This window comes from Dipodomys ordii, unplaced genomic scaffold (genome assembly GCF_000151885.1).
Source record: "Dipodomys ordii isolate 6190 unplaced genomic scaffold, Dord_2.0 Scaffold214, whole genome shotgun sequence".
NCBI lineage: Eukaryota > Metazoa > Chordata > Mammalia > Rodentia > Heteromyidae > Dipodomys > Dipodomys ordii.
The window spans coordinates 1,130,858-1,143,434 of NW_012267430.1; the positions used below are offsets into that span (position 1 = coordinate 1,130,858).

General features: G+C 40.6%; 1 protein-coding gene across 1 annotated transcript in view; it reads right to left on the bottom strand.

Moving 5' to 3' along the window:
* Positions 1-8,747: 8,747 nt before the first annotated feature.
* The window catches only part of Kdm3a (lysine (K)-specific demethylase 3A), a 51,614-nt gene continuing 47,784 nt past the window's right edge, over positions 8,748-12,577 (bottom strand). Inside the window, exons 20-24 of the mRNA XM_013035509.1 lie at positions 12,093-12,230; positions 11,824-11,963; positions 10,439-10,615; positions 10,213-10,347; positions 8,748-9,431 (exon numbers count right to left, since the gene is read on the bottom strand). Of these exons, the coding sequence (XP_012890963.1) occupies positions 9,351-9,431; positions 10,213-10,347; positions 10,439-10,615; positions 11,824-11,963; positions 12,093-12,230 (671 nt within the window). The 3' untranslated portion in view covers positions 8,748-9,350. The remainder of the gene's footprint in view (positions 9,432-10,212; positions 10,348-10,438; positions 10,616-11,823; positions 11,964-12,092; positions 12,231-12,577) is intronic.

Genomic DNA, 12,577 nt, shown 5'->3' on the forward strand with positions numbered 1-12,577 from the left:
TCAAGTGGTAGAGCGCTAGCCTTGAGCTGAAGAGCTGAGGGACAGCACCCAGGCCCAGAGTTCAGGCCCCATGACCGGACCCAAAATATATATATATATATATATATACACACACACATATATATATGTATGTATGTATATATATATATATATATACACACACATATATATGTATGTATGTATATATATATATTTATAAAGTGATGCCAGTAAAATGGTATAAGAATCAGTCCAAACACCCTCCCTCCAAAGAAACCTGGAAACTATTAGAAAATTAAGCTTTGTAGCAACCAAGTAGATAAGAAAGAAGCTGCACCTGTAATCTATCCATCACTGGAGTGTAGGAAAATTGCTGACTAGGAGTTCAAGACCTGACTGCACCGTAAGATATGCTTATCTCAAGAAAATATTATTTTTTGTTTGGTTGTGGGGCTTGAAGGCCAGCACTCTACCACTTGAGCTATAGCACCACTTCTGGCTTTTTTTATTTATGTGGTGCTGAGGAATCGAACCCAGGGCCTTATGCTTGCAAGGCAAGCACTCTACCACTGTGCCATCTTCCCAGCCCTGAAGAAAGAATTAATTTTAAGTGGTAGGAAAGCTGTGTGACATTATTACTTGCCTTTTCCTTCTTCCCAGCTTGACAGCTCGAAGATAGTTCAGATTCTCAGTGTGGGCCCCTGGCCTCCAGTGAAATCTGAAAGAATAAAATAGACCTCACAAATTATTGTTTGTTTGTCCTAACTACTATCTGGGGAATTAACACAAGGTGCTCATCTGTGTTTGCCTAACTTGGTAGAAAAGTAGTACACATTGCTTAAAAATATTGTAAAGCCATTAAAAAAAATGTTCCTCCCCTGGTACCAGTGAGATTTGAGGATTGCTGTTCAAAGTCAGCCCAAACAGAAAAGTCCCTGTGAGACTTGTCTCCAATTAACTACTCAAAAACTGGAAGTGGTTCTGTGGCTCAAAGTGGCAGAGTGCTAGCTTTGAGCACAGAGAGGCTCAGGGACAGCACCCAGGCCCTGAGTTCAAGCCTCACAACCGAGAAAAAAAAAAAAAAAGTGTCTCTGCCTGAGGGGAAAGTGTAGTTGAAACATATTGTTTAAAAAAAGAAAAGCTGGGGCAATAAGACATGGACAATAAAATACAAGAAACCAGAGAAACACTATGAACAAAGTATGAAATATTTGCAAGTTATAAAATAGACCCACATAGAAACTCTAGAGCTGAAAATTACAGTGATATCAACAAAAATATACATGAGGATTCAGGAACAGCTTTGTGAAGGCAGAAGAAAAAAAGAGAACTGAAGCTGTTAGAGAAACAATTGAGAATGAAGAAAATTGACAGACTAAAAGGTGTAGGAAACGATGAAGCTCACCAATATGGCAGTCCCAGAAAGAGAAGATAGAAAGGAATATATTATTTGAAAACATGCTTGAAATCCTCTGAAGCAACTCAGTAAATTCATGACCTGAACTCAAAGGGATCCATAGAGACAAGTGACCATCAAGCCATTGGAAAAGAGATGTCTAAAGCACCAGACAAGAAGTGACTCCTGTATAAGGGTCTTCAATGAAATTAACAATAGTTTCTAATCAGAGGCCATAGTGGTTAGAAAGCAGTAACATATTTAAGGTACTAAAAGGAGGGGAGAGAACAAACATGGATGACAAATTCTATACCCACCAAAACTATCCAAGATGAAGGAAAAAATATGACATTCCCTGAAAAACAAAAAGTAAAGGTATCTGGTACCAATAGATCTACTCTACAATGAACAATAGGAGTCCTTCAGGCTGAAGTGAAATGACCCTAAATAGTAAGTTAGAACCATAGCAGACCAGGAGTTAGAGAAGGGAAACATTTCAGACTGGAAAGGGAAAGAGAGTTCATGAGTATGGAGTTTCTGTTTGGGGTGATGAAAATTTTTGAAATACATACTGGTGATGTGTGCTCAAGGTTGTAAATATATAATGTGACACTTCTATATATTTTATTACAAAATATATAAGCCTATTTAATTTCACTATGCTTTTTTTCTGTTTTTTGTCGGCCATGGGGCTTGAACTCTGGGCATTGGCACTGTCCCTCAGCTCTTCAGCTCAATGCGAGCGCTCTACCACTTGAGCTACAGCGCCACTTCTGGTTTTCTGGTGGTTAATTGGAGATAGGAGTCTCATGGTCTCTCCTGCCCGGGCTGGCTTTGAACCGTGATCCTCAGATCTCAGCCTCCTGAGTAGCTAGGATTACAGGCGTGAGCCACCAGCGCCCGGCTTCACTATGCTTTTTTTGTACATTTAAGTGATAGGAGGGAGCTGTTTTCAATGTGACATGAAAATACTCAATACTAGTCATAGTCATTAGCTTAGGTATTTGTTACTACTTTTATACATTGTTGCTTTTGAACCTTTACAAGTGTGTTTATAAATAGTTAACCTGTCATTTCTTTCTTTGGTACTTGCCAGATTTGGGCATCAGGTTTACAGTGTACCCTTGGTATGCACAGGTATGTGGATCTAAGCAGACCTGTAGTGAGGTGAGGAAAACTGATAAAATGCTCAAATTATGCACTTATCTATACCATATGGAATCAGTAAGTCTGAGCATTGATAACTTCGAACCATAAAGCTTCTGTTGTACACATGAATACTACTCACCAAAAACTAAATTTTATTTCATGCTCCTTATCTTGAATACTATGGAGGCTTGATTTATTTTCCTTGTGACACCACCCAACTTCTGCCAAGGAACTGCCTTTCAACAAATTTTCTGTGTTTGGCTTGAGAAGTTTATCCTAACATTTACCTTGCTCTTTGGGAGGAATATTTCACAAAATTAAGGGCCAGGAGACAGAAGATCACAGAAAGATTAAAACACAACTGATGAGACTGAAATTGCTCCACATCCACTGACCTGTGTAACCATACATGGAGATTAAAAGGTTTTTTGAAATTTTAAAAATTATTTTAATCCTATTTGGTCAAAACTACATGTAATTTGCAAATAAGGGAGGCTTACTGCACTGGTATTATGCAATGGTTGTATTATTTCCCATATTACAACAGCTAGATGATTTGCAGAAGGTAAAGATTTTCTGCTTTTAAAATATTCTACAAATGTGAATTGTGAAACTGCCTTTGGGCTTGGGGTGTAGCTCTACAAGTATATGAGGCCTTGGGTTCTATCCCCAGCACTGCCAAAATACCAACCCCACCTGTTCCTAGAACTCTTAGGGATTCTGGATGGTGACACTGTTTGCTATTTAATTAGCACAAATTAGTTATGTAAGGGAATTTTACTGTGATGATTCCATAGATGTGTACTTTGTACTGTGAACAAGTTTACACCCTCTGTGATGTTCCCTTCACTCCCCTTTGTCATTCCCCCCTTTTTAGTATTTGATTAGTTTCATTATACTATTATCATTTATATAATGTAACATCCTTCCTTCCACCCCCTTCCCAGTACCCTTTCCTATACCCCTCCCTCCTGCTGATGCCTCCTACTTTGCCCTTTATACTTCACATATGAAGAGTGAAAACATGCAATATTTTGCCTTTTGAATTTTGCTTTCCTTGCTCAATGTGATGGTTTCTATTTTCATTCATGATTAAATAACTTTAGTATGTGGTATGTGTGTATATGTACACAAATCACTTTTTTCCCCATCCATCAGTTGTTGGGCACCTAAGCCAATTTAGCTGCTTGGTTGCTGTGAGCTGGGCTACAGTAAACACAAGTGCACAGGTGATCTCTTGTATGTTGATTTACACTCTCTCTGATCTATGACCAAGATTGCTATGGCATAGTCCTAAGGTGTGGAACCTCCATACTGATTTTCATATTGGTTGTACTAGTTTACATCCCCACCAAGCACATGACAAGTGTTTTTTCCTCCTATTCTTCAGCGATTTTGTGTTCTTGTTGGGTATCTTGGGGTGAGATGGAATCTCAGTGTTTTGGCATTTCCTTTGTGACTAAGGGTGCTGAACATGTCTTCATGTATTCATTAGTTCTTTTGAGAATTGTCAATTCATTTGCCCTTTATTAATTAAATTTTTAGCTCTTTTGTATATTCTGGATACTAATCCTGGAATATCTAGCTGGTGAGGATTTTTTTCCCATTCTGTGGCTTGACTCTTGGCTCTGGTTATTGTTTCCTTTGATGTGTAGCTTTTTAATGTGAGGAAAACCCGTTTATCAATTATTCCCTGAGCAATTGGAATTCCAGTTTAAAAAATAATCGCCTGTTCTGTTTTTTTTTAAATCATTATATAAAGGTGATGTACAGAGGGGTTATAGTTACATACATCAAGTAAATTTCTTTTTGGGTGTCACCCCTTCCCTCATTTTTTTCCCTTTCCTTCACCCACCAATTATGTAGCTCATTTTCAGCATGTCTAATGAGTACCACTACTGCATTTGTTCCCCCAAAAGTTTTTATTTCCTGGAGTTCACTTTGATTTTTTTTGGGGGGCAGGTTAGTCATGGGACCTGAACTCAGGCCCTGGGCCCTGTCCCTGAGCTCTTTTGCTTAAGGCTAGTGCTCTACCACTTGTGCCACTTCCTGTTCTGGCATTTGAGATCTAGCGTCTACACATGGGAGAAAACATGTACCATTTCTCTTCCTGAGCTTGGCTTACCTCACTCAACATGATTTGCCCTAGTTCCATCTTTTTCCCTGCAAATGACTATTATTCTTTTTAATGGCTGTGTAAAATTCCATTGTCAATAGGCACATTTTTCAGGTCTACTCATCTATTAGGATATCCAGGCTGTTACCACAATTTGGCTATTGTGAATAGTTCAGCAATGAACATGGATGGTATCCTGGCTTCCCTGTTTTTGTGTAGTAGTTTCAAAGATTCAGATCTTCCATTAAGATCTTTGGTCCATTCAGGGACCAGTGGCTTATGCTTGTAATCCTAGCTATTCATAGGAGGCTGAGATCACGGTTTGAAGCCAACCCAGGCAGGAAAGTCTGTGAATCCTCTATCTACAATTAACCATCAAAAAGCTGGAGGTGGAGGTATGTGGCTCAAGTAATAAAGCATCAGCCTTCAGCAAAAAAAGCTTAAGGACAGTGTTCGGCCTGAGTTCAATTCCCAGGATCATCACAAGAAAAAATGATTAACACTACTAGATTTCATTCATGAGTTGGTCTCTGTATTTGCATTTTCATTAATGTTTATTGACTATTAATATTTATATATGCCTTTTCTTTACAAGTCTTGTGTTTTTCTTTTTTTGGGGTCCGGTTGTGGGGCCTGAACTTTGGGCCTGGGCACTGTCCCTCAGCTCTTCAGCTCAAGGCTAGCTAGCGCTCTACCACTTGAGCCACAGCACCACTTCCGGCTTTTTTTTGCTTATGTGGTGCTGAGGAATTGAACCCAGGACCTCATGCATGCAAGGCAAGCGCTCTACCACTGAGCCACCTTCCCAGCCCCTCTTTACAAATCTTGTCCAAAGTTTCTATTTTTTTTTTTTTTTGGTGTGGGGGGGGTAAGGTCACTACGATGGTTTGTGGTTTGTCCTTCAGAGGTTTGTGTGTGGGAAGCTTGGTCTCCAACAGTGGGAGCTTGAGAGTGGGGATCCAGTGCCACATAATTAGGTCACGTGGGCAGTGCCGTTGGAAAGCATTAATGGTGCTCTAGCAGAGTGAGTTTTCTTGAGAGCTAGTCATTAAATAAACAACCATGCCTAACCCCTGAACCTCTGCTTTCCCATCTCATTGTCTGATCTTGACCTCCTGCACACTTCATACACTGTGATACCTTCTGCTGTGAAGACTTCACCAAAGGCCAAGTGGGGCTGCCCACTCTTGGACTTTCAACCTCTAAACGTGTGAGCTAAATCTCTCTTCATAGAGTAGCCACCCCAGGAGTTTAACTTATAGATAACACCCATGATCTTTTTTTGTTGGTTGTGGGACCTGAACTCAGCCTGGGCGCTGTCCCTCAGCTCTTCAGCTCAAGGCTACTGCTTTACCACTTGAGTCACAGTGCCACTTCTGGCCTTTTCTGTTTATGTGATGCTGAGGAATCGAACCCAGGGCCTCATGCATGCGAGGCAAGCACTCTACTACTGAGCCACCTTCCCAGCCCCTTGATCAGCTTTTGATTTCTATTTTGCCTTAGTTTTTCAATGTATGGTGGGACCACTTTTCTTAGCTTATTGTTTAAAAAGTTTAGTGCATTTCCTTCCTCAGGCATTGTTGTTTCTTAAATGCTTGTAATGGTGTATGTGTAATTCTTGAATTGTATTCTATGAACATTGTACCCTACTTGCAAGTTAACAAGGTAGCTTGCTACAGTTTTCTAAGATTCTGGTAGTCAAAGATGAATTTTTTACTCATCACACTTTGCTGTATGAGTTTGGTACCAGTTCAAGTCCTAATTAGTCCTAAGTGATGTAAATGAGACTGAAAGATAGATACCTCCACTACAGAGCTTATTACAAAAGGGATCCTGAGCTGAGTGATTTTAAAAAGGCATTTTGGTCATAGGGAAACCTTTTTTAGGATGTTCACCATCACACATCTTGTTCAAAACAAGAACAAAAGCAAGGCTGATGACATCACGGTTCAGGTGGTGAGACTATCTGGCCACAAGGTCCTTGTGTTCAAACCCAAGTACCACCTAAATATGATTTAAAAAAATAGCTGAGCACCAGTGGCTCATACCTGTGAGTTCTAGCTACTTAGGATTGTAATTTGAGGCCAGCAGAGGCAGAAAAGCTCAACTAACTCATAGTTCGGTGCAGTGGCACACTTGTCAAGCTATGTAGGAGGCTAATATTAGGAGGATCACAACCCCAGATTAGCCCAATCAGAAAAGTCCACAAGACTCTATGGTGATAGTAGTACATGATAGAAAGAAAAAAAAGCGGGGGGGGGGGGGGGGGAGGACTGGAGGAAAGGCTTAATGCACCCAGAGTTCAATTCCCAATGCTGGCAATGAAGTGCCTCAAAAAAATTGTCTTCTAATCATCTGTAGATCCATGTTGGGGAGAACTGATCTCTGAAAACAGTTTTGCAATCCAGGAATGAAGTATGTATCTTCATTTCTCTCAGCCATATTTCTAGTTTTCCTTGTATAAGTCCTTCCTGTATTTTTCAGTTCCTAGAAAATTGTTTTACTATCAAGTATTCTTAAACATTTTATTGCTAACTTAGAAATGCTATTTTTGTATGCTGTTTTTTCACATGCATATTACCTGCTTTACTGGTGACATACTATGAAATGCCTAATTTTATCAAAAGCCCTTTCTGCTCTTATTGCAATAAAAGTTTCTCTTGAATTCTATTAATGTAGTGAAGTATCTGAATTTGGTTTTCAAGTGAGAATTGGGGCTTGTGTTCTCAGGATAAGTCTCACACAAATCATGTACAAGTATCACTTTTGTGTGTATGTGCACAAAATGAAAGCTTTTGATGTTATTTTGTCACGTTAATCGTATTACATATTAACATACAACCGAAAAAAGTTGGGACTTATCTGTAGAAACTGCAGCGGTCTCAGAATGTTTTTGTCTAAAAAATATAAACGGGGCCAGTGATGGTGGCTCACACCTGTAATCCTAGCTATTCAGGAGGCTGAGATCTGAGGATTACAGTTCAAAGCCAGCCTGGGCAGGAATATCTGTGAGACTCATCTCCAATAAACCAGCAGAAAACCAGAAGTGGCACTGTGGCTCAAGTGGTAGAGTGCTTGCCTCGAGCTGAAGAGCTGGTCCCAGGCCCAGAGTTCAAGCCCCACGACTGGGAAAAAAAATTAAAAAATATATATGGGAAAGTAGTTTTGTTTGCTCCAGACATTTTCAGTTGTGTTTTCCAGCATGTATTAAGAATAGCACCTGTTCCCTGACTCCCACAGTTGCTGCTGAGAAGTTGGGTGTGCAGACTCACTCCTTTGAAGACCATATGCCCCACTCTTCAGTACACACTGGCTGATTCTAAGAACCTACAGATGTTCAACACCGAAGATGACAACTCGTCACAATTGTAACTACTTAAGTATAAAATGCATTTATTAAGTACTATTACTACTAGATAGCCTTGTTGCTGCTCAGTACTGCAGACTACCCTGTCTCTGCCACTCCTTTGAAGATGGCTTCCTCCAGAGAGGATCTGGACACTCCTATTCTTTTTAGTGTTAGTTTCTAAGCAAGAGTGAAAATTTAGATCCAAATCTGAATAAAGGAATTTCAGAGAAACTTCAGAGAATTAAAAAAAATTCATCTATTGAAAGTTCTGGCTTTCAAACCTGGGTTCAATTCCTCAATAACACAAACAAAAAAAAGCTGGAAGTGGCACTGTGGCTTAAGTAGTAAGAGTGCTAGCCTGGAGCAAAAGAGTTCAAGCCCCAAGACTGGTGAAAAAAATAAATTCTGGCTTCAAGGTGGCTGGCAGTAAATGACTTCTCCTGGCCACCTAACTCAGCTCCCCAGGCTAAAGCTTCGGGCCTTACCTGCTACTTGACCTCAAAATTCCTGTCATGGGGCTGGGAAGATGGCTCAGTGGTAGAGCGCTTGCCTTGCATGCCTGAGGCCCTGCGTTCGATTCCTCAGCACCACATAAGCAAAATGAAAAAAAAAAAAATTCCTGTCATTACCTCTGAAGTAGACTAGGAGAACCACAGCACTGGGTCTTTATGAATGTTTCTCCTTCACAGGAAGGGGTATTTTAAGAAAAAAAAACCTTAAAATAATAAAATATCTCACAATTATAAACTGAGCCAACATATTATATGAATATTTTAATGCAAAATGCTTAACACTTAAAATTAGCAAAGCTCCATTTAAATTAAAATTCCATTTAACTAAAGATGGTTAACCCCAAGAATCGTACAGTAGTTGACTTCTGTATAATGCCAGTCCTATGCAATACAATAAGAACTGCATCATTAGCTGTCACTTCCTCCTTGGCTGTTCTGGACCCTAACAGGTGGGGCAGGGTGCTCAGACAGACATGAAATAAAGTAAAACTCAAATTAACTGTGCAGTAATTCCTAAGTTAGAAACCCATTTGACTAAGCTGTCCAAACAGCTGGGGAATAACTGCAGGTATTTGTTCAGAGCTGGTAAGAGGTTTTGTTTTACAACGTGGTAAAATCTGCACTAGGTGAGAAGTCACAGTATAAGGATGCATGGTCTGTAAATAGTTCCTACATATACACACTTAGTGTCTGTAAACACTAGAAATATACATTAGACAGAGGACCCTCACAAGTCGGGTACAGTTTAAAAAAGAAGATGAGGTAACATGAAATCTCAACGTCCACAGGAATCCTGCCTGAAGAGTTTGAACAGCTGCCAGTGATTCATTTCCAATGTGCAGGGAGGGGTTACGGTTTGCTAAAACCAGATTCACTGGCTTTCAGCATAGCAACTGCATCTTTCACTGCATGGTAGATAACATTTTTCACCTAAAAGAATGGAAGAAAAGGTGATCGTTTACCATTAAATAAAAAACTCTTGTCACAAAAATATCCCTACCACCAATTATCCACACATCTCCACTTTTTGTCAAGAGTTATTATAAAGTAGTTGTACAAAGGTTGGAGGATAATGCATCTTGAGCAAAGTCTTTCCGCATTCCGTCCCTACCCTCAAGTAATATAGTTCAACTTTTACACAATGTGCATTGAATGTAATGACCACCTGTCAGAATTCATCAAGAAATGCCCGTATGGCTCAGGCTTCTTCAGATCAGTATTCCACATAGTCTAATGCCATATGCCCTGTAGCACTAAAGCGCAAGCACCCTGGTTCACAGCTCCTGATTGCTGCTGAACTAGAGTCAGAAGTGAGAACTAGGTAGGCTCCGTTTTTAGTAGTAAAGCCTTTCTCTTTGTGCACAGGCCAGAAAGTAAATTTCAAGCCAGCGTGAATTTCTTCCTAGTCTAGGTTTGCTCCTCCTTCACCTAAGTAGATAGCAGAACTAGGTATTTTGGGGGTAAGGACTGGGGAGGGTAACATGAGATCTCATTATGGAAACCAAACTGGTTTGGAACTTGGGATCCTCCTGCTTTGGCCTCCATACCCAGCTCTTGGGCCCTGATGCATGGGACTTACTGTTCCAAGTCCACTGGCCCTCTCTATAAGGTCCTTCTAATAAATCGTTTCACTGTGAGTTCATCAGAATCTAAGGTTGGGTCTAAGGACTTTTATGGGCCATCAAGCCAGAGATGACAATGCTATTTTTACCTGCAATTTGTCTTCATGGTTGGTGTGAGTCTGTGACAGATAACGGAATTCCTGAGTAAGCCAGAAGCAGTGTTTAACATGCTCTGGAGACACAAAGTCTTCAGCCACTTTGATACAGCTATATAAGTTATGAACCTGAAAAACACCAACCCACATCTGTTCACAAACTCAAAAGATCACAGTAGAAAGATAATAAACAAAAATGAATGTGTGGAATAGTTGTTACCTGATGTGGAGCTCCTGCTGGGATAAAAACCACATCCCCGAGAAACTGTACAATAGCCCAGCCCTGAACGCCATATTCTTGATGAAGACGCTTTCTTAGCGACCGGTCTAAATACCAGCTCTGATCATGAATAGGATCATGGTCTGCTGGGTTTTCTTGACCTTGTTCTTCTGATACCTAGAAACACATTCAAAATAGCAAGCAACTGAGCAATGTACTAAGACTCAAGACAAGCATTTCCCCCACTGAATAGTGCTGGTATGCAGTAAATGTTGGGGTTTTGTCAACTGAAGTGTCCCAGTTAGCAGAGAAAAGTAGTACTAAAGAGATAAGGACAAGGGCTGGGAAGGTGGCTCTGTGGTAGAGTGCTTGCCTTGTATACATGAGGCCCTGAGTTTGATTCCTCAGCACCACATAAGCAGAAAAAGCTGGAAGTGGTGCTGTGGTGGTAGAGTGCTAGCCTTGAGCTAAAGAGCTGAAGTACAGTGCCCAGGCCCAGGCCCAGAGTTCAGGCCCCACAATCGGCAAAAAAAAAAAAAAAAAAGAGATACTGGATACTGACAAATGATAAACTCAGGCTCCTTAGGAAAACTAAATGCTTTACAGCTTTCATTGAAAAATCGAGTTCTGAAAATTCCCAGGGTCTATACATAGTAAGAAGCAGATTTTCTGGAGTCAAGTCATCTTGACTCCATGTTAAAGACCTACTTCATTGTCATGCAGTGGGGGAGGAATGTTCACAGCCATGCTCAAGGAGGGAAAATGTTTGTCAGCTGATTGTAACCAGCAGCCTCGGCGCACAATGACGCAGAACTACTATATAGTGCCCTTCCTGGACAACCTGCCAACCAGACTGTTCCAAACTCTTTTACACTGGGGCCAAAAAAATCTGAAGTGTTCAGATTTTTTTTTTGGGGTCCTTTCGTGGGGCCTGAACTCTGAACTTGGGTGCTGTCCCTCAGCTCCTCAGCTCAAGGCTAGTGCTCTACCACTTGAGCCACAAGGCCACTTCTGGATTTTTTCTTTTTGCTTATGTGGTGCTGAGGAATCAAACCCAGGGCCTCATGCATGCAAGGCAAGCGCTCTACCACTGAGCCACCTTCCCAGCCCCCGAAGTGTTCAGATTTCAAAGAAGTAAAAAACGTATTAGGAGACACCACATGAACTAACTTGACAACAATAATCTCCCAATGCACTGTAATATAGAACAATCATAAAAGATAAAGCCTCTCTCTTTAGAATCACAGCCCTCATCTTTTAAAATCCTTATTTCTTAGCAACCACTGTCAGCCTACCCAATCTGACATGCCAGTTGGTTTACAGTATGTAAGTAGTAATTCTTAACAATGTTATTCTTTTCAAATGTCAAGAGTGAAGGATCACACCTTTTTAAGAAATTCTCTTATCTTCTCTGTGTCCTTAGCAGCATATATGTGCCAGAGGGCTCCTGGCTTCTCTTTTCCTTCTATAAATCGTTTTATTGTAAGTTCATCAGAATCTCCGTCTTGGATGGTTCTAAGGACTTCTAGAGCAAGAGAAAGCAAATATCAGAGCTCAAGCACCTAGCCTACTTTTTAGGGAGTGAGGGTAGCGGGGAAACTGGGATTTGAATTCAGGGCCTTCATGCCTGTTACAAAAGCACTTGACAACCCACCTTCTTCCTGCTCACACTGTCCTTTGGGAATTCCCACATAAACCATGACATTAGCTGCATCAGATACATCCAAGTGAAGATTGGTTGTTCCATATTTCCGATCTTCTGGAGTGATTAATCCTGCAAAAACAAAAATGTCTTAAAGTTACTGAAGACAACACTGCCTTAGGTCTTTCTACATTAGATACTGGACACAAAATTTCTATGATTATGCAAAAGTTAAAAAAACATTATTTTACCTTTCCAATTTTGAAACACACTTATCAAATATCTAACTACAAAAATAAAGAATTAAAACTTGCTTCTGGGGGCTAAGAAGGTGGCTCAGTGGTAGAGCGCTTGCCTTGCATGCTCAAGGCCCTGGGTTCGATTCCTAAGCACCACATAAGCAAAAAAGAAAAAAGCCGGAAGTGGCGCTGTGGCTCAAGTGGTAGAGTGCTAGCCTTGAGCTGAAGAGCTGAGGGACAGCGCCCAGGCCCAGAGTT